Genomic DNA, 23,433 nt, shown 5'->3' on the forward strand with positions numbered 1-23,433 from the left:
GGCAGCATTTCCTTTTGACAGGTTACACCTAAACAATTATTTCCTTTCTCCTAGTTTTAACCAACTCTGCCTCTCCACCTATGATTCATATGAAGAAGATGCACAAGATGCTGAAACTCGCCATCAGTGAGGGCTGAGGAATGCTGTGAGGCAAAATAGGCCTTACATTAGTTTATTCTCCAAAAAATTGCAGTGACCTCGGCTATTTTAAGGTGAATAAAAAGGCTTTAAGAAGCACAAAGTTTTGCCTGACCCAAAGCACTTCAGTTCCTGTGCCATGCCAACTGGATTGGGATGCATTTAAAATATATGCAGTATGACTGGTCACAGCACTAGGCTCCTGGCTCTGTGCACCATGGAACATTAAAAGACAGGGATCTCCATTTTCTTCATGGAATTTGGTTTGTAATCGGTTACAAAGCTCACCCCTGTGCTGTATGAATCATGTGCACATTATCCATATGAAAATCATCAGCATTTTCAGAACACAATGTAAACTGAACCTGGCTGCAAAAAAGTAGAAGACAGTAGCATGTTTTTTTTGTAACATACAGACAGTGAGCAGTAGATCTTAAAGGCAATGTTTTATTTGCTTTCCACAGAAGTAACAGATTTCCTTTGCAAAATGTTAGCAAATTTGAACGGGATGGAAACATTTTTGTTAAAAGAAAAAAAAAAAATCAAGGTAGGGGAAATCTCATTCATTCTTTGTTATTGTAAAATGAGTACGGTTATAACTGCACAGCAGTCAGAACAGAGGAAGGAAGTCTTTCATCAATGTTAATTGAGGTTGCTGGATCTATAGCATTAGCAGAAGTATAGTCGTGTCAGTTCCCAGCTCAATCCGTAATATGAACAGGGAGAAGCCAGCAGAAAAGATTCTGATTATTTTCATCCTGAAGTTGCCACTTCACTACAAGCTTGATCTGTAAAACAAATTCATCTGAAATAGTCAGTGGGAAAAGAACATTGCTTCAATTAATTATCATAGATGGTGTAAACGTGTGTTGCGGACAGGGAACACACCCATGTATCTGTGTGGTGGAAAACTATTTACAGATTTGCAGTAATATACATGGTCATTCAAGTTCATGTCATTCAGCTGAGTGTTTTTTTTCTTTTTGCTCTTGGAGTAAAGAAAAAAAATATGATTCAGTTGGCACTTACACAAGGATACTCGCTCTTGATAGGCAACTTGGTGAGGTAGGTATAAGTCTGCCCACTGTTGATTGGGCAGGATATACCAGTTTTACAGCCATCTGGTTCTGAGATTGGGAAGGGGGCAGGAATACCCATAATGATTCCATGTACCACAGCAGTAGCACTTTTACTGTTTACATCTGCAGGGAGAAAAAAAAGGAAAATTAAAACAATTAATGGCATGGGGAAAAAGGATCAATACATACATGCAAATATATCACGGTCTGCTAAGAAAAAAAAAACCTTGGAGCGCCAGATCACACTTCTGTAATATATTACAATTAATGGAAGGCAAACACATGGAAACAGAACCTACTGCACATCTTTGTCTGCTACAACCAGATGATCTCATCTTGAGCCTTTAGGTTATGCAGTGGAAAATCCAACATGCTCTATTTATGAGGTTATTTATTCCCCCCCCCTTTTTTTTTTTTTTACAGTTGAACTGCTATCTGGCTGCTTGGGGATTAATTATCATAGGAACCAAACAGCAGTCTTTTAAGTCAGAATGGAAAATATATGATAGGACAGAAAGTGGTGTTTTTTTGCTGAAAAATCTGACAATATTTTCATTTACAAGGCTAACTTTAAAAAAGTAGCTTGGAATAATTCTACCTATAACATGAAAGTTAGGTCTAAAGACCCCCATAGACACAAAGATTTTTCTTTGCCGAACGACCGATTTTAGCGAAATCCAACCAATCCGTCAAATTATTGTGAAGTTAGTGGGATTCGAACGATCATACATCTTATGATTTTTCGTCCGACATCTGTCGACCAGGTTAAAATATTTTTATCGGTCCCAGTGCAATCCATCTATGTTTGCAGGGCCAAGCAGGCAGCTACCCTTCAGTTTTGCTGGCAATATTGTCTGAAATGGTCTTTTTAGTTAATGGACACATCATACATTTAAACGATTGTTTTGAGATAATCGTGGTCTCATGATAACGAAAAGATCTTTTTTAAATCTATGGCCAGCTAGTTAGTTGAACTTTTGTTTACCAATATATACACTAAACTGTCTTCACCAGGCTAAAATGCCTTAATAATGCTGCAGCAACTCACTTCTGGTTTTATAAGAAGTTGGGCTAGTGAACATTACATGGCCCAAAGCACACCTTTGCTGGCTATATTGTCTGCCCACCCGATGGATAAAATCCTGTAGTGGATTAGGCAGCAGAAAGACAAAACAATTCTTTTGGTCCCATGTGCAGATGATGCACTGGCATTTCAGTAAATAATATAATAATAATTGGCAGTTTTAATCTGCAGATGTATGGACACCTGTAACCATTTTCCTGCAGGACCACTGTTCTGGTTAGCAAATTGTACATTGGTAGGCAACATGCTTTTCGCATAGCTCAGAAATGAACCTGGTAACGTAGATATTACACTGGTGACTTGGTTTGGCAAATTAGCAAAAATGCAGAACCAATGTGTTTGACAGTGAAAGCTTTCAATTGGTCAAACATGAAAAAGATATAATTTGCTAGTTCTAACCAAACTGGCCCATATTGCTTTTGTGCGAGCTAGACTAGATATTCCAGTAATAATAAACCAGATTCTAAATGGACACGTTAGTAAATTAGTTGATGGCTGCTTTGGCATGTGCACAAGCTTCAGATAAATGACTTGTATCATTCTCAGAGGGTTGATCACCTTCCAACACTTTTTATAGTTCAGTTGTTTTCAGTTCGCCAGAAACAGACGTTTTTTTCAGTTGCTTTTTATTTGCGACCATGTTTCTAATATTGAAGTGTAAAGTTTCATTTTATCTTTGGCCCTGCTGAGCAAAATCCCTAAGTTTTATTAATGGCAGCAGTTATCATTGATACAATAGTTGCTAATATTCCACAGATGCTGCTGAGAAATATAGCAATTAATTGTAGCAAATTGTAACAGTTTGAAATCTGCCCCTGGATCACTGAGGTGCTAGACTGAGACACCAGAAACACTTTAAACTTAAATTTTCTTTTGGTCATGTAGTTCAGTCTCACTAACCTACAATCTACATTCTCCTGTTCTAAAAGGTAAAGCTTTGTCTTCCTCACACAGCCTCTGTGTTGACTGATGTGCTTGGGACCCACATGGAGCTGTCATCCAGTGAGCCACAACCCTGTCACCTCATACCTCTTCTTGCAGTTGCAAATGCCAGGTAGGCAGTGACTCACTGGGATTTCTCCCTGTGTTCAGTCTGACCTTGCACAGCATTATTGCTTTCATAAAAACTATTCTTTTTAAAAAAAAAAAGTGAAAAAAAGAAAAGGGAGTGCTGAAAAAATGGCAAGATTTACTACATTCTGTAGAACTGCATTCCATTTAGTATGCTGTTTTTGAATCTGCCTGGAAGGCACCTAGAAAAAAAGTCCCATAAGAAAAAACACGTAAAAATGTTACTCCGTTTTTTTTAAATGGCAAAGTGCGTCGATTTGTGGTGTTTTATGCCACCATTTTATTATTTTACACAGCATAATAAATATGTTCCATAGTATCAACTGGCAATCTCTAGCTGGAACTGTAGTTATTGGACATAAGTTGTCATAAGTACCAATAAACAGATCAAATTTCAAAAAAGAACAATGAAATCTTTCTTGTAAAGTGACTACTATTTAAGCCCCCTTGTTGTGGCAGATTGCCAAGTTTTTTTTAAAATAACATATATTTCACATGCATTGCCTCTGACCGATCCACCAAGGGGGCACTTTCTGATCAGTCACCACAGCTACCAGTTTGCAAGCACTCGTACTTTATGCACATGTACCAATTTTAGAAATGTGTACTGAGCATGCTACAGGTCTTACCCTGGTAGGTGAATAGTGGAATTATGGGTTTTTTGTTTTTTTTTGTTCTAAAAAGAGGCACTGAAACAGATAAAAGGCTGAAAACTTACAATTAATAGTACTATAAAGGAGAGAAAAGGATAATCTCCTTTATAGTAACACCTAAAGAAGTAAGCTAGAAATGTTTTCCATTATGTTTTAGGTTTCTATACGACCCCAATGTAACTACAGCCCTTTAGCAGTAAAGGTTTGTGCCCCCAAACATGCCCCAGTAGCTCCCCATCTTTTCTGTTGATTCACTGCATATTCTCTTCACTGCTGTCAGTTACTGAGCTTAGGGATCGACACACCATATACTGATACCAGTGCAATTAGCATCAGAATTTAATCAGCCTTGTAGCATCAACTTATATTACAGCCAAACCTCATTTTCTGCTTGATCATTTGCAACAACCCCTAAGCTTAGCTGCTCAGAGCCCACCCTTGATAGAGATGCTGAAACTTTAGGCCGGTGCAATAAGCAATATTAATGGTTAATGTTTAGTTCTTCTTTAAAGGTAAGGCTCTCAATGAAACTAAACTAACTTTCCTTGTCCTTTAATGTAAACATAAAACAAGAACATTTTTTCCCAACATCAACCTAACATCATAACAAAAACAAGATACAGTTTAAGTTGCCTTTGTTATCGTAATTTGAAACGAACCAAACAGCTATAAGGTGGAGCTGAGACAAAAAAAAAGGGAACTCCAAAAAGAGAACAAAGCAAAAGTTAAGAGGAACAACACATCAAAACAACACAAAGGTGTGCAGTGCTGAGAATGTACTCATTTGTATGTGTAGGAGACTAATGTAGCAGTGGTGGGTATAAAAGTTCACCCTCTGACATTACGATGCGTCCACAGTGTGGCTTGAGTACATTAGCACTTTCATTCTGGAGCTGTTTAGTGTTGAGAGTAATGTAGGATTGTACCAAGACAATGGGCATACCCTCTTATCTTTTAGTGTATAAATATTGAATGCAGGCTAAGTATATGATCATTCTAACCATAACTGGTGGTAGGAGGGTCAGCAAAAGTAAACATATGTGGGCTTAAAATAGGCTTTGACGTATATATGACTAGTTGATGTTTGCTGAATTGGGAGTCGTTGCAGCTACGAAGTATGGCCAGTTCTGAAGTGCTCCCAGTATTATAGTAAAAACTTCCTAGCAGTATGACTGGATAAGGCAGCATTCTCACATCATGGGCATAAATGTGCCACTGGCAGAGTTATACCTACCACAGGGAACAGCTGTGAATATATTCTATGCAGTCCTATATGGGTATAGTATACCATATAGACGATTTATTTTTTTATAAGTTTGTGGACTACATTCAGGGAGACAAAGCCTGGCACCTCTGAGTCATCTCGCTATTCATTATCTGTTGGCTACTTTACAGACAGGTGTGTGTATGTGATTATATAAATGGCCATATACTGGCTCATTAAGTGTGGAAGTTGCCATGGGTATTAAAGTGAAATATCTATGGGCTAATAGCCTAGTAATAAAATGTGGTTGGTCTATTTATGGTTTGTTGGTATTACAAAAAATAAAAACAGGTAAAAGGGGAACAAGTGCTGTGAAGCTGGTTGCATTACTGCAGAATGCAGGATCAATATGTGAGAGCCGGGCAAAACACTGACTTTTACTGGATTAGTGATATTTTTACCCATGAACTAATTGTAGCCCATATTCCAACATGCTCTTTCAAATTCCCCAGTAATCAAAACATGAATAAGGAAAATGGGGGAAGACATGGATGATAACAGGTGTATCAAATGTTTGTCCATATCTTTAAAGATATATTTTTCCATTCATTATATAAATATAGTGAGGTTTTCCACTTAAAACCTGTGTAAAACACATAGGGGTATATTTATCAAAGAGTGAAGTTATAGATAGCCACAGTCCTCTAGAGTGAAATTCCGCACTCTCCATTCATTTCTATGGGATTTTGAAAGGCATATTTATCTAAGGGTGAATTTTCACTTTGACCCATTGATAAATAATCTTTTAAAAATTCCATAGTAATAGGAAAACAGGGGCATCTATACTTAATGGTTAAACAACAGTTCAATTGTACAAGAGTTCTCTTATCCCTAAACTCTTTAATACATTTCCCTTACAATAAGTTTGAAAGAATGAATCACAAAAGTGAAACTTACTGCTTATAAATGTTGCATTAATGGTGTATGTGTCCCCTCGCTTCAGGGGACATGGCTGTTCTGGGCAAGGAGACACATCAAGAAGGGTCAGCTTTCCACTTTGGCTACCTGCAGGAAAATATCAACACTGTCACACTGAAAGAAAAAAAAAAAAAAAAAAAACAGGTTCTCCAACTGGCTATTACTCACCACAGTCCTTGTAGACAAGGGGCTCTGGAACTGAACTTGGTATAAGAAAGACTGTCAGCAGAACTGTCAGCAATCCTGAACACATGATGGCACACTGAAAGAGAAATAGGATACTTACAGGAAGTACAAAACAAAGTAAAAACAATGTTGGGGAAATCAATGTTCAGCTTCTCTATAAACCAACTCTCTGCAGCCATACACTTTCAAGATAACTTAATATGGTACAGAATGTCCTGTTAATTTTTAGCATTTTTTACTTACAGAGTATCTTTGAATCTGCTATGTACCTGTGCCTTTTCTCCTTTTCCAGCTTGAATGGCTGCTCCCATGGCTACACAGCAGTTTGTTTATGTAAACCATAGTAGTGTATTCAAAGCAAAAACACCAGTTTTACCCCGGTAGGGCACCACTAAATTATATTTTAAATACTTTAAAACACACTCATTTTTGGGTGTTGCTGTTCCTTTGCTATTTCGGGATACATTCACCAGTTATGTGTAATGCCAACCTCCCAACTGACTTCTCCGTAAATTGCTTGAAAGTGCATATTCATTACTGCCCAGGTAGTCAATTCACACATAGGGCAATGGGAAGCAATTCTGATCATTTGGTCCTGCTGAGATAATAAAAAAGGGGAGCAAAGAGAAGGCGCAGAAGAGTCTCTGTGGATCATGTGACACTACATGGTCAAGCTAAAAGAATTCCAATAATTCTTTTTTGTAACATTTGTACATTGTTTCTTAAAGGAGAAAATCAACCTGTGGGGAATAAAAACCCTGTTTTCAAAACAGGTTGAATTCTCCTTTAAGATGGGCATAGACTCAAAGATTTGATCGTACGAATCTCCGTTTTGTACGATTTTCGGGCCGTGTGTGGAGTGTCCCGACATTTTCCGTGAGATGGAGATCGGTTGTCCAGTTGATCTGAAAATTTATGTTGGGTACCGATAATATCTCGCCATACTGGTAATATCTCGCTGAAGATATCAGTGGGAGACTGTCACCAGCTTTGTCGGACATAACTTTCGTACGATTGCCGTCAGGGACAGAACATCGTCTGATCTATTCTTCTACTACTCTATTTGATCTGAATGGTTAGTGGCAGGTCAGGATACAAAGGCAAATCTACACGTCTATGGTCACCTTTAGCCCTAGATTGAATGTGACAGGAGCCCTAGATTGAATGTGGTAAATTGCCTAAGAAATTGGTATTTGGATTAATGGAAACTAGGGTGCGTTAAGTGCCCGTTGCCTTTATATTTGCATTTTAATAGATTGTGAGCTCTTTGGGGCAAGGACCTCCTCCCACCTGTGCATTGAAACACCTTGAACACAGATGTGTATCTTTACTGCATGAATTAATTGTAAAGCACTGTATATCATTTTGGTGCTATATAAATGAATACAGACATAAATACAATTCCACCAGTCGCTAAAGAATCATTGATCAGTGTTAGCTTTGAACTAAACACCTCTCTCACTGTATCTGCCCACAGAGGCATCTAAGAATCTTACTGCCACACACATAACAAAGAGCAAGAGTAAAGGAGCAGTAATACCAAAAAAATCGGTGTTTTAAAGTAACTGAAATATAATGTAGTGTTCAGAGACACTCCTAGTTTATATATATATTTATAAATATATCCTAGTTTATATATATATATATATATATATATATATATATATATATATATATATATCGCTGCTGTTCCTTTAACAAAAAGTTTTCTGTGCAAGTTCAAACACTAGCAAAATGTTATAATGAATAAAGAATATACTGGTGGGGAAAAAAACCTCGTCTATATTGATATAATTACTTACCGACATCCTGTTAGGGTACAGCAACTGACACTACTTCCCTCTCTAGATCTTGTGATGTTTTCAGAGCTTTCCACCCTTCCGTGGTCAGCTGATGACGTTAGAATATGGAGAGAGCTAACGCCCAATCATGAGCCAGCTTGCGTAGGCGGTTAAGAGCTCTGAAATCCAATCAGAGCTCAGTGCGCGATAAGGAACACAAAGATGGCGGCCGGGAGGTCTCTCTTTAGTGTAACGGCACGGAGATGAGAGGATCCGGTCACGTGTACCTCGTAATGTTCAACTTCCTGTATTCTCTAGGCTTGTTGGAACCGAAGTTACCTCAAAGTACACTGACCCACAAACAGGCCGCTTGAATTACAAATAATTTCTGCTGTTAAATGGCAACTAAAAGGCAAGGAGTATATGCCTTTGTTTTACTACTAAATAAAAAGTCTAATCACTAACTTGCTACTCCCCAGGCCATTAATTCTGGAGTAGTTGCTTCTGATCAGTTAGAATCACTGAATTTGGCACTAGGGTTGCCACCTTTCCTGGAAGAACATACCTGCCTTCCTATATATATATATATATATATATATATATATCATACCTCCCAACTGTCCCTTTTTCAGAGGGACAGGCCCTCTTTTGAAAGCTCAACCTATAGTCCCTCATTTGTACTGGAAAGTCCCTATTTTCTCTGCACTGAACAGCCAGAAAAAGAAACAAAGTGTCTCACTTAATTGGCTTTTAGTAGAGAGCACAGAGCACCTAACGGGCAAATAAGATACTTTGTAACAATTTTGAGACACAAAAAAACAGTTTAGATAAGGAGAAATATTTTCAAACTTTCATAACCTGCCAAATGAACATGGTAATTAGGGGGCGTAGCCACAGAAAGGGGCATGGCCAAAATGTCGCTGTTCTACGTGCATTTTTTTTTGTCCCTCTTTTTACTTCCAAAATGTTGGGAGGTATGATTTATCTTTTTCTCCCTATTAATTACATTGAGATCAACCATCATTCGGTAAAATACCAGCCAGTGGCAACCCTATTTGGCACCCCAGTGATAATACATGTGCATCTTAAAGCCATATAGCTGATTTGCCACTCCCTGCAACTAGGGTTGCCACCTTTTCTGGAAAAAAATACCGGCCTTCCTATATATTTATCTTTTTTCCCTATTAATAACATTGGGATCAACCATCATTTATACTGACCAGGCCATTAAAATACCGGTCAGGTGGCAACCCTACCTGCAACTGAAAGCCCTACATAGCAAGTGTGATTCCTTTATATTCTATCTTTATTTTTTGGGTTTCGGCCTTTTTCATCAGGAAGGGAAAAAATTAGGGGCAGGGAGGGAAATCGCGTCATTTTTTTACCCTTCCCATCCCTAATTTGCATATGCAAATTAGGATTTGGTTCGGTATTCAGCCGAATCTTTCGTTTAGGATTCGGGGGTTTGTCCGAATCTAAATAGTGAATTTGTTGCATCCCTAATTTTGTCAATAACGAGTGTTTTCCTGTGTTTTATTGTCCCAATGTAACTGTTTACTGTGAATCCTTCTTCCCATCAGATTATTATTGATTTATTAAGTGGTCTGATTTCCACTCCACCCCCTCATTTAAAGGAATATCTTTATTTGTTTTTTTCTCTAGCCTTTTACCTTTCACTGAAGAAAAAAATGTTTCTTCTACAGCATTGTCCTCCTAGCACTACTGTCCTCTGAGCTTCCTATTCGCCCTCCTCTCAAGGAGGGAAAAATATTGCTAACTGACCGTTATATAAAGGTGAGATTTTTATTTTGCTAAAAAAAAATTTTTTTCCTTACAAAGGAAATCCTGCAAAACACAGGACTGATCTGTTAAAACCTGAACTGGGGATTCTTGTAGAAAAATGCTATATGTGGAGTGAAAGAAAATATTGAACTGATATTTTGAGATCATGATTAATATATCCAATATAATAGATATGGCAGTGGTGGAGCGTCCTTTTCTATCAATCTGTGAACACTAAGAAGAATTTTTTAATCATGAAACACGTGTCCGTATTAGTGGTTTTGTAATCTGTGAACAATGAATGTCCTACTACACAAAGACTTTTACAATAAATATTATTAGGACTGCTGACAGATGCTGCTACAATTAGATACCCAGGGCAAGAAAAGGACTGAACTAAATGGCAGGCATTGTTTACCACGTACAAGAAAAAAAATGTGTTGGTACGCACAGATGGTGTGAGAGGCACTGCCACGAAAGAAATTATTTATGTGTGTGTGTATATATATAAAGAAAGTAAAGAATAATATAGGTGTCTCCTTATCACTGTTTTCTATAAAGCAAGATATGGTTCAGAGTATGTCACCTGAGTCATTGATATTTTTTATTCTATCATAACAATGCAAATTTTAGACAAAGTTACAGACCATTTTTGTGGCCATGACATGGGGTGTCAGTAAATACATTAAGGTCAAAAGTAGTTCTAAGAGGAATGGAACTCAGGTAATAATTCTATTTATTAACAATAATAATTAGACCATACACAAAGGGATCGTCACATGTATGGCCAGCTTAAGTTATTTGTAAATCTTGAGATCACTATTTAATCATTATACTACATTTCCATATTCATTGAAACAATTATTAATTTTACAAGGTTACCAGTGCGGATTATATTTCAAAAATAAAAATATAATAAAAAAATAATGAGATAAATTCTGATTTTGATAAATAACCCACCTTGGTGTTCATAAATGTGTATGTGAGGTATTTTCTTAAAACTACGATCTGTATAGGGTATACTGATCGAGTATTTAAAAAAAAATACTGCAGGGACATGGTACAGATTTGGGAGGGTACAAAGTACTTCAGGGACACTACTCTATCCCTTTAGAGCCCAGTGCTGTGAACTTAAGGTGCGCTCTTAAAGGAGAAGCAAATCCTAAAGTTAAAAAAACCCTACCCCCCTACACTACATAGATCCTCTCCTTCCTCCCCCTAGCCTAAGTGTTCCCCCGGACAAATGCCGCTTACTTTTTACTTACCCCTCGGTGCAGATTAAGGCATCTGAGTTCATGGGCGCCATCTTCTTCTATCCGGTAATCTCTAGAATGAAGATTCAGCATAGCAGCGCATAGGCAGTTGGAGCAATTCACGAAAATTGCCGAATTAACAAAGCGGCTGAAGATGGTGCCCGTGAATTCCAATGCCTGAATTTGCACCGAGGGGTAAGTAAAAAGTTACGGGCATTTGCCCGGGGAAAACTTAAGCTGGGGGGAGAGGGTCTATGTAGGGTAGAGGGTTGGGGGTTTTAACTTTAGGGGTTGTTTCTCCTTTAAAGGGGAACTATAGCAAAAATGAAATTTTAATACAAGCTTCATCATACGGAAATAAGAAACTTTCTAAATACAATCAATTAAATATTCTGCAGCGCTTCTGAAATAATCAAATTTATCTTCACTATCCCTCTCTCAGCATCTGTTTCTCTTCATTCTGTCTTCATGCAGGAGTTGGGTGTCAGATATTCATTGACAGTTAGATCCAATATATCTTATAGGGGGGCTTCCTTTCCTAGCAGATGTATTAGAGCTCACTCAAATAACTGATTCCAGTGAAAACATAATCTAACAAAATAACTGCCTTTTGCACAAATCCTGGATGTAGAGAGACATGATGTCTGGTGATTTTAATATAGTGAGCTCTAATACATCTTCTAGGCAAAGTGAAAAAAAATCTCTTTATTGGTTGCACTGAATGATCGTTACAATGAATATATGAATTGCTTTATTAAAGGAGTTTCTCACCTTTAAATTAACTTTTAATATGATATTGGGATAAATCTTTTGAGACAAATTGCATTGGTTTTAATGTTGTATTATCTGTAGCAAGGGCACAGTGCATCCCCTCACCATGCCCCCCCCCAACAGGGGCACAATGGGCCTCTGTGTACTTCAAATACCAGGGCCTATTTTGAGTCCCAGTCTGGGTTTGCACTGCACAAGAGGGAACATATACAGTATTTTCTCCCTAAGAGGATCAGAGTACAGTTCACCGGTCTCCTGTGTCTTATAGTTACAGAGGGTATACTAACAAAAATCAGTGCCTCTATATGCTGAATTGACAAGTGCCGACCATCTACAGAGATTTGCTTCACTAGTGCAGAATTTTGAAAAGAAGTGCAGCATTAACAATCATTGGGCTAATGATCCTGTAAACCATCCATTTTAACATAAGTCAAAATTCTGTTTTGTTTTCCCTAGTCTTTATATAGCTCCAACACCCTGCTATACAGAGATATTTCATCATTCACTTCAATCCCATTGGCAGTGGTGCAGTGTAAGCTCACACACATAGTTTCATCAGGAGCCCATTAACCTGCTTGTAGGGATAGAAGAGGACACCCATGGGAATAATATACAAACTCCTTGCAGATAGCAACTAGATATGAATTAAACTCAGGACTCCAGCTTACTAATGAGCTGTCACAAGTTCATTCAAAATATATCTCTACAAAATGAAAATGATAAACATGCTTTTAAAATAGTACTATCATTATTTCCTGTGCATTGAGTTGTATTTTTGAAGATATCTCATTAAGTGTTTTTAACTGACATTTGGATCTGATTTTTTTGCGAAGGTTTATAAACCTGTGTGTTGGGCTGTTTCCTCGCTGGTCATCTCAGAGTAACCATAAGGAAGTACAAGGATGCTGATACAAATGAGCCCTAAAATGTCCATTTACATGTAATCCTGTAATCAGATGAAAACCCTGCACGTTCCTCACTCTGCTTATGGTGGCCCTTACAGGTAGAAACATTCTTTTCCACTTCCATTCCATTCTGCTTTGTAGACTTGCATACATGTGTATTTTTGTTGCATGCATATTTTAAATATGGCATAATCTCAAATTGCAAATATTTATGCGAACAGTCTGCATTTTTCGTAATGCCACTATTTTGGTGGCAGAGAAAATTTTCGCAAGTTGCAAATTTAATTAATGTCACCACTATTTAAGCACACAATGACTTTGCACAGTGCCTGCACTCATGCAAACACCCATCTCATTAGTAGTGCAATATTTTAGTGTTCAGAAAAAAACATGGGCAATACAACCATTTGTGAAAAAATATGCAGGCACAAACCTAATAAATGACCCCCATTATGTAGATATCTGTTGGTGCCTGACATTTTAACACCTGACACTCATGCTGTATAACAGTTCATCTAACAAAGGAGTCACATGTCTGTCTGCCTCTTGTTTTTTGTTGCACAACGTTAAGCATAAGCACGACATTAAGTCAGTACAACAGTATGTCAGCAGTATTTTTGGACACCAGGATTGCACGAAGCACACTTCTAGTAGTAGGAGTGTTATGCGTTTGTAAATTTGCTGGATAAAAAAGCAAGAACTGCAGTGCTCCAAATAAGTTTAGTTTCAATGTAATCAATGCAATCAAAGTCCTGCACAGGTACATTTTTTGGAACCCGTACCCGACCCGCAGGGTTGCCACCCAGCCTAGCTGGTAAAACATCTGCCAGGAGCAGGGCCGGTATTACAAATTTACCGGCAATGTAGGTGCTGGTAATTTGTAATACCTTTAACAAAAGCACTTGGCCCTCGGGTGGTAATTTACCTCTTCTTTGTCTTCTGCTCTTCTCGCGATGTGGCCCCGCCCTTTTTGCGTCACCCCCCCCGTGGATCTGCCCCTTTTGACATCACGGCCCGCCCATTTAGTTACTACCCCCACCACTGGCCCGGTAAATTTCTTTTAAAAAGGTGGCAACCCGCATTCTTACCAGCTTGGACCCGCTACCCGACCTGCAAGTACCTTATCTGCAAAGATCAGAAAGTGCTGTCATTGTAAACCGGAAGTGACATCATCGGAAGTAGGCATGATCAGAAAAAAGGGAGTAAAACAGGAAGTGCTGTCATTGTAAACCGGAAGTGACATCTGCGGAAGTAGCCCTGATCAGAAAAAAGGAGTAAAAATTGCTGTTGAGAAGACCCGCGTCCCCGCAGAAATACCGACCCGCATCTATACCCGCACCCGAAACTTCTACCTGCAACACACAGGGTACCGCAGGTTTATGTGGGTAACCCGCTGGTACCCGACCTGCTGCAGGACTCTATTTTGTATGTATTTTTACATGTTCTGTTTATAATAATTTAATTATTGGCCCTGTAAATAATATTCTAACAGGTACTACATTTCCACGTCACAACCTTTAGCCAAATCTTTTGCACATGGATTTCTTGAATCAGTCACTTGACAATGGAGCTTTCTCTCAGAGCACATATTTACCTGAGCATTGAAACTCTGACCCCAAGTAGAGTGCAAGCTGTGTATCTACTCCAGGGCATCAAAAAGCAAGGTAAGTTCAGGAATTTGGAAGCACTGTGATGTCCATCCAAAAACACTAATAAACAGTTAACGCCTACAATGTTCCAGCAAAGCTCCAGTTGTAGTACTGCATTTCCAGCAACCTCTTACTGTAACCAACTGATGGAGACTGGGAATGTTGAAACCACAACTGCAAGACCATTGATTTGATAGGGCCATGGGACCACAAGACATAGTGGTAAAATTAATATTATGGAGGGCAGGTAGCTGGCAGCAGGAAAAGGCCAATAATATCACAAGTGCATAGTGAGAGGTTTTTAAGTAAGCAAATATTTTACCCTACAACCACAAGGGGTCATTCACAAGCGCTGTTTCAGTTGAGCAAACTCTGCAGTCAGTTGTGTAGTAAATCTGATTTATTAAAAGTACTAGTATCAAAATGCACTACTAGAGCCACTATATAGTTGTGCTCAGCGCCCTTTGTGCCTCTTTTTCCAAATTATGGCAACTGCGCTTGAAACTGCACTTTCCTCACTGCAGCTGCGGTCATGAATTAGCCTTCAGTCTTCCATATACTTAGAATGCAATGGTCAGAATTCGAACTATGGACTCTGTATATTAAATATGAGCATATATCGAAGTCGAAGGATTTTGCGCAATTCCTTTGATCGAACAATTTGAAGGATTTTAATCCATCGATCGAAGGATTATCCTTCAATCAGAAAAACCTTGGAAAGCCTATGGGGACCTTCCCCATAGGCTAACATTGGCCTCGGTAGGTTTTAGGTGGCGAACTAGGGGGTCGAGAAATTTTCAAAGAGACAGTACTTTGATTATCGAATGGTCGAATATTCGAACGATTTTTAGTTGCCAGGCAGTAACCTAAAATTTATAATTGACTTTGTGGGAGCATATGGCTCATAACCACTTGCTTTTGAATCTGACCTGAATGCTAAGGATCAAGGCAAATTAACTGAACATTTATGTCCCATGCGGACCCCTTCTAGTTGACTAACTCAGAGTTAGTGAGCTGCAAAGCAGGAAGTAGTGGTCTGGCTATTACATTAGACATCAAGCCATTCCAACCTTTATAGACTACGTTTTTGGCTAACTATGTTAGAAACATTTTTTATTTTGCACATTTATTTACCCAGTTTTTATTTTTACACTGAACTTTTCCTTAAAGACCTTTTTTGGTGAGCAGAGCTGGGTAATAAGGCAAAGCGTAGGGAGAGTTAACATTTCAACATCATTTATCACGACTTTGTGCAGATGCCTCCATACTTCTTACTGGTTTTATAAGTGCTGTCTTGCAGGTACAACCACCTGCTCTGAAGTTGCCATTACTTTGTTTCCTACAGGTATCTCTGATAAACAGAACAGTTGAACTTTATCAAAAGGTGGACTGGAACTGGTGAGACTGGGGAAGTGGCTTAGAATGTGCTCTTCCCCATTGGTAGTTTTACTTTTTGTCTAAAATGACTTTTTTTTTTATAGGTTTTAAAATGACTTTTTACTTCTTACAGGCAGGGCCGGATTTCTAATTCCGGCCCCTAGGCCGTCTGCTCTGCCCCCCCTCCTTGGTCCTGGCAAAGTAGAATACCAGGAAAAAAAACCCTCCCATCTCCCATTTTTTGCAAATGTTAGGACAACAGATAAGCATATGCACTTTATGCAGGGGGGTTATCTGTGTGCTGGTAATCTAATTATTTACCTTGCAAGGGCCAAACATAGAGCAGCTTCAGTTTACCTGGTTGCCCAGTTAAGCTCTAGAGATAACCAAACAGAACTATAGGTGAAAAGATAGTTTATTGCAAGCCACATCCAATGAACTCATGTTGAACAAAGGGGAATACTATTTCTTTAATTTCACCTGATTTTTTGTTTTTTTTCTCACAAATTCCCCTGTGTTTTGTATAATAAAAGTAACCCCACATATATGTGAACTTAAAGCTGACCTGCTTGTCAAGATTTTGCATCTACACATAGCATTCACAGTCTCTCTTAAGGTAAGGGCACACCTGTCGATTCGGGGAGATTTAGTCGCCTGGCAACTAATCTCCACGAACGTCTTCCCTCTGTCTTGTGCCGGCTATAATGAAAAGTTACCTGCGGCATGGCACTCGCGGCGCTTCATATTCCGAAGTCGCCCAAACTTTCCTCGTGAGGCAACTTTGGACGACTTTGGAATACGAAGCTCAGAGATCTCCGCGAATCGCTAGGTGTGCCCTTACCCTTATATGTTATTGGTTTTGATAAGATGTCTGTAAATCTCTGCAGTTTATAGCCAGCTCCTAAAGGTGGCCATAGACTCAAAGATCCGCTTGTTTGGCGACATCGCCAAATGAGCGGATCTTTCCCCGATATATCGGGGGTAATTTGAACGTTCGGCCGTATGGCCGAAAGATCGAATTACAATGCGCCAAGGGGCTCCGACGGGTCGCTCGGTTAAAAATCAAACCTTCCCGATCAATATCGTGGCCAGATATCGATCGGGAAGACCCGTCGGAAGTCCCCATACACGGGCAGATAAGCTGTCAAATCGGTCCAAACAACCGATATCGGCAGCTTTATCTGCCCGTGTATGGCCACCTTAACTCAATAAAGTGCCAGCTGATGGCATTCCATGTATTGTTGAGCTCCAACCAACCCCTCACGAAAGCAGCACCTGCTGCAGGTGGACCATTAAAGTAATATCTATTCATGGTGACAAACAAAAGACTGATTGTTAGTTCATTATATACATGTTTTATTTTACAGACAGTGGCACAGCAATCACATATAAGCTAAAGAAACCTTCACTTTTATCTGTACAGTATTTACAGTGATGGGAGTGGGCAGAGACTTGGCAGGATGCATCACATTATGGGCTCTGATAAGAAAGTCCATTACTTCACTGACATAAATTTGTGAATAAAACTAACCTTATGGAACTTTATTGTTTGTCCCATAGGGGTTAGTATGGCTATTGCTGTTTAGATCATTAGTAAACGTTTTCCCCTCAAGTCCTCTCAAAGTCCTATATGATGTATCTGTCCTGAGATGGAGACCTTAAGTCTAACAGTCCAACTGTGGTTAGTTCAGCAGTAAAACATAAACTGACATGACAGGACTCCACTGTTCCTCTCCTTACCCCTGTCCCAGAGAAGTCTCCTGCTCAGTTTAGGATAACTAGTTGGGATAAAGTTCTTCATTTTCAGACCTTTGGCTCTTGCTGCTCTGGTGAATCACTTCTCTGTTTCATTTCTTCCTCCTCTCCATTTTCTGTTTTATGTTTCCTTACAGGCGTCTCACAGTTAGTGCTCCTCAGGACTTTAGTGCTGTGCTCTTGTGCTCTGGCACGTAATGCTGCGATGCTGTTCTCCCTTAGTTCCTCCTCAGAGATGGGAGCCGACAGCTCAGGCTCCCTTCTTTCATTGGCTGTGGGTTGGCTTGGAAGAGCTGGTGCCTCTTGTTCAGGTTGCTGCACTCTATCTGCTGCTGCCTCCAGAGTCTTTTTGTGCATTCCTGCAAAGAATTGTTGGTATTCTGGTTTAGAAAATCGTCTGGGCATTTGCAAGCCATCTTGAACTGAAAACAGTAGAGACAAAGAGCAAATTAAGAGGAATAGGAGTAGGGAAAATTACAAAATGTGCGGGACTGGCTGCGGAGTGGATGATCCTTTTTATCTTCCATCAAGTGCTCATAATGCTCGACCTGGCCCCTAGTTCCTAGGCCACACCCCAAAGCACTTTTATTTTGAGAGGATTATCACACATGGACAAGATTGTTGGAAGCTGATTGGAGGAGAGATTACACAAAGGTGAATAATTGCACTCTTGAAAATTAATATTAAGCATAATTAGATTATAAACTAGGGAAAACTATAGGACATCTATAGGATCTACTATCTTGTAATCTGAACAATATGAAAGGGAAAATAGAAAAGGGTGTTCTATATTGTTAGAGTATGGGTTCTGATACTGATACATAGCTGTTCAAGTTTCAAAAAAATTCTCTGTATCCATGCTTTTTTAGTTAAATGGGGGCAATGGGGATTAGGGATTGCCTATGACTAAATTCTAGGTAAGCAGGCCCGGATTTGTAGCAAGGCCACAAAGGCCCGGGCCTAGGGAGGCAGATTATTAGGGACGGCATGCCACCCAGCCGCTCTATGGGGAGCACTGGGGACGCGCAGCCGAGCAAGGCCTGCGCGGCCTAGGGGTGCCTGTCCTTTTTCTGAAAATCCAGTGCTGTCGGTAAGCATGAAACGCGTTAGTTTTCATGTGGGGATTTTGTGATTTTAATATGACATAATAAAAACTTTTTAAAAAAAAAAAAAAAAGCATGGATATAGAGACATTTTTGGAACTTGAAGTTTTACCTCTTTTTGGTCACTAGAGGTCTCTATTCACAACATATTTATAGTGTTCTGTGGCTAAGTCTTTTGTGTATGAACATAGCTGCCTATTGTCTAAATCAGAACTAAAATATAAGGAACATGGCAAAGCCTCTCAATGCCACAGTGCCACACACACAAATATATATATATATATATATATATATATATATATATATATACTGTATATATATATATATATATATATATATATATTTTTTTTTTTTTCAATTATCGCTAGTGCGTAGGTAGACATACAGATAACTATGTACAAAATATTATTTTTACAATTATATTAATAACTCCATTGTCTCTTCCTCAAATGAGCAGGGTGTATTGGTGATATAATTGTTTCCACTATTGGGCTAAGTAAAATAAAACTAACAGTTTTATGTTTCAAACTATTTTTAATAAAAAAAAAAATTATCCATTAAAGTATCTGACAAATGCTATTGTATTTTTGCTGCAATTTATTTATGGGTTATAGGCGAAGAGCCACTGTCTTAAAGGGGATCCAAACCCAAAAAGTAAATAGTTGTAAAGGTAACTGAGCAATTATGCAGTTACATTAGGTTTCTATTTTTAGTGGTTTCTGAGATATTCATATCCTGGGGTTAATTCACCATTTAGGTGGTCCAAAGCCATTTAATTTGGTATGAGAAGGAAAGAATGAATGGCATCAATTAATTTGTTTTCCACCAGGGAGCAAGGATTTAGTTGAGTGATGGGGCCGAGCACTACTTTTCAACTAAACAGAATGAAGCTCAGTTGTTCCAGGCTGTAGAAAACATTCTTGACATATTTAAAAGGGAGCTATCACAAAAATTTAATATAAGCTTCAGCATACTGAAATAAGCAACTTTCGAAATAGAATCAATTAAACATTCTGTCCTTTTTCTGAAATATTCAAGTTCATCTTCACTATTCCTCTCTCAGCATCTGTTTCTCTTCATTCTGTCTTCATGCGGGCTCATTTAAATAACTGATTTCAGTACAACAAAATAACTGCCTTTTGCACACATTCTGCATGTAGAGATTTGTAGTGACTTTAATAGAGTGAGCTCTAATACATCTTCCAGGCAAAAGGAGCCCCCCTATAAGATATATTGGATCTAACTGTCAATGATTATCTGACACCCAACTCCTGCATGACGACAGAATCATCAGAAACAGATGCTGAGAGAGGAATAATGAAGAGGAACTTGATTATTTCAGAAACGGGACAGAATGTTTAATTGCTTCTATTTAGAAAGTTTCTTATTTCAGTGTGATGAAGCTTATATTAAGTTTTCATTTTCTCGATAGTTCCCCTTTAATAAATGTGTTCAAAACTTTCCTGTCAGGAATATGTCCCTGAACAGAAAGTTTTGATAAATAAGAAAATATAGATCTGATGAGAATCAAGCAGGATTCTTCATTTTGATAATAAATCAGTGTCTTAGTGACTAAAAGGTGGGAGAGCTATGTTCACATAAAAAGGGCTTAGTCTGGGACCAATTAGGCAGCTTTTTATATATATATCCTTTGTGGCCAGATGAGCTACTGTAATGTGACATTCTGTTTTGAAACCTGCACAGACATTGTCTTCATAACACATGTTTGTTGTCTGGACTCATATGAGGCTCCATTGACTCAAAATTGCCATCACAAGCGATCAGATAGCATGATAGCTGTGCAAATGGGGTAGTAGATCTATAACGTGCGCTGTAATGATGAAAAATTACTTTATTCATCTTCTGGCTTGTAGTAATTGATGCCCCAGCCTTAAAGGAGAAGGAAAGACTCTATGGGGCAAATTCACTAACCTGTGGAAATTCGCCAGCGACGGCTTCGCTCACATCGCCACACTTCTCCAGGCAGAAATTCGCCAGGACAACGGCAATTGACTAAAATGCGAAGTTGCATCCAGGCCGGCGAATGATGGCGAAGTTTCGCTAGCGTTAATTTGGCAAACAAAGCTAAATTGCGCTAGTGTTGGCTAATTTGCATACAGCGGGAAATTAAATGTCAATGGACGTATATGTTGCAGCGAATACATTACATTACACAAGCCCAGGGAACCTTAATAAAAACAAATAGTGTTGTTATAATGCCCTACACATGTGTCCAGTGTATAGTTTATGTGCCATATGTTAGGAAATGTAGGGGGAAGCCAAAAAAAATTTACGAACTTTTGCAGCCTATCACCCTGAAATATGAAAAGTCGCCAGCATTTTTTAGGACTAAGAAAAATGCTCAAATCTTTTTTGAGGAAGTCTTATCTACTCTTCGCCTGGTCTGAGGTGGCGAAGGCAAGTCTGGCGCAAGTCTGAGTACATAAAGCCTTTCCTTCTCCTTTAAAGGGGCATTATGCCCCCTTGTTCAGCACGACATCAACAACTTCTACTGAACATACTTTTTGCCTTTTGTTTTAATTAAAGTGGAAATTAATCTTTATATTAACATTTAGTATGTTGGACTTTTTCTAAGAATCTTTCAACTTCATTATTTATTTTCCTTGCTTTTTGAATTATAAGATTTGCTATTTGGCTTTTTTTGGACTACACAGACCCCAGCATTGCCACCAGAAAACTGTGACTGTGGGGATTCAAACTTATATTTAATCTTGTTTTTTTTTTTATAGCGGTTTTTCTTTTTGCACATGCACATGCTACTTATTCACCTTCCATTGTGATTTCAAGAATTCTCACTGGTTGCTAGGGTAACTAAACCACAGCTACACTTTAAAAGTTTGAATTGAAAGGATGTGCAGATGCAAGAAATGTAAATAATTTAAATTCTGCCATAGTAAAACGAATTTTAACAGAGCAGCCAAATTAAGGAAAATGTTTTTTTTGTTAACGAATATGAAAAAAGTGTGTAAACAAAACAATGATCCATTTGTGTTTTATAATAAAATAAAAACATATGTATTTCTTTGGTATAAAAAAAATCGGCAATAGGTGGAGTGCAGTGTCAGCATATGTTCTACTTATTTTGCTGCTGATATATGCATACAAGCTGCTCCTTTAACGTTATAAATCTAGCACCACAATAAGCTAAATCACATATCCACATAGAAAGGGGACACCCACCTCTCTAGACATCCATGTTCAGCAAAGCATCTGTTCCCCTTACCTGTACGGCTTTGATGCTTAAGAAGGGCATTACAGTCAAAGGGCTGACACAACATGGGCAAGAATAAGCTGCTGTGGCTCAATGACAGCAGTAGAGGCTTGTGTTTGTTGTGTGGTCTAAGCAGGCATTAACATTTGCCATTCAATTTGCATGTACACTGGTTATAGTAAATGGTTAATAGGACAACTGGATCCAAGGCTGGATCGAAACTTGCCAGTGTAATACACTTCCTCACTTACCTTTTATACATATAACAAATACTTGATTTTGTTCGATACTTCATTTAGCAGTGAAGCTTAATAGTAAAGGTATGGGACCTGTTATCCAGAATGCCCGGGACCTAGGGTTTTCCGAGATAACAGATCTTTCCGTAATTTGGATCTTCATACCTTAGGTCTACTAGAAAATGATGTAAACATCAAATAAACCTCAATAGGCTAGTTTTACCGCGATAAGGATTTATTATATCTTCGTTTGGATCAAACACAAGGTACTGTTTTAAAATTATGGAGAAAAAGGAAATCATTTTTTAAAAATTGGATTATTTGATTATATGGGAGGCCGCCTTTCCGTGATTGGGAGCTGTCTGGATAACGGGTTATCTAATAACGGATCCCATACCTGTATAATGTGACCATACATACAGCATGTAATGTTCCGAGTAATATACCATGATACTTGATTCAGGTGCCCTAAAACAATCTTCCTGCAAGCCTGACTGATGTCAATTAGTACTACAGAGCACTTTTTACTTCCAGTATATGCAATCATTTTTGTATATACAGCTATTCAGGGCCCATTGGGTGATGAGGAATAAAATACTGTTCCCGCAGTGACAATAGGGAGTGCAGGAAGATGGCACAAAAATATAGAGAGTTCCGAGCCCTGGGAGATGTGGTGTACATTAAAGAGATTGTAAGTTTAGGAACAGGGATCAGTGGCAAAACTAACTATACGGCAGACCCTGTGGTTGCAGTGGGACCTGGACTGCAGGGTCTGCTGCATCTTAGGGGCACATTTACTATGGGTCGAATATTGAAGTCGAAGGATTTACCGCAATTCGTTCGATCGAAGGAAAAAACGTTCGATCGAACGATTAAATCCTTCGAATCGAACGATTCGAAAGATTTTAATCCATCGATCAAACGATTTTCCTTCTATCAGAAATTGCTAGGAAAGCCTATGGAGACCTTCCCCATAGGCTAAGATTGGTGCTCGGTAGGATTTAGGTGGTGAAGTAGGTGGTCGAAGTTTTTTTTAAAGAGACAGTACTTTGACTATCGAATGGTCGAACGATTTTTAGTTCGAATTGTTCGATTCTAAGTCGTAGTCGAAGGTCGAAGTAGCCAATTCAGTGGTCGAAGTAGCCAAAAAAATACTTCGAAATTCGAAGTATTTTTCATTCTAATCCTTCACTCGA

General features: G+C 38.7%; 2 protein-coding genes across 4 annotated transcripts in view; both read right to left on the minus strand.

Annotated features, from left to right (window-relative positions):
- Positions 1-571: 571 nt before the first annotated feature.
- On the minus strand, positions 572-8,247 carry npc2.S (Niemann-Pick disease, type C2 S homeolog). The gene is given in 5 exon segments (NM_001090006.1): positions 572-926; positions 1,168-1,340; positions 6,187-6,294; positions 6,376-6,469; positions 8,196-8,247. Coding segments are annotated over 4 exon segments (453 nt in total). The 5' UTR covers positions 6,461-6,469; positions 8,196-8,247; the 3' UTR covers positions 572-839.
- Positions 8,248-17,270: 9,023 nt separating this feature from the next.
- Positions 17,271-23,433, minus strand: part of vsx2.S (visual system homeobox 2 S homeolog) — a 34,249-nt gene continuing 28,086 nt past the window's right edge. For 2 of the 3 annotated variants that reach the window (XM_041574940.1, XM_041574941.1), the window contains exon 5: positions 17,271-18,088. In XM_041574940.1, coding sequence (XP_041430874.1) covers positions 17,715-18,088 — 374 coding nt within the window. In that variant the 3' untranslated portion in view covers positions 17,271-17,714. The remainder of the gene's footprint in view (positions 18,089-23,433) is intronic. The other variant, XM_041574942.1, reaches the window with a different exon arrangement.

Source organism: Xenopus laevis, chromosome 8S, assembly GCF_017654675.1.
Source record: "Xenopus laevis strain J_2021 chromosome 8S, Xenopus_laevis_v10.1, whole genome shotgun sequence".
Lineage (NCBI taxonomy): Eukaryota > Metazoa > Chordata > Amphibia > Anura > Pipidae > Xenopus > Xenopus laevis.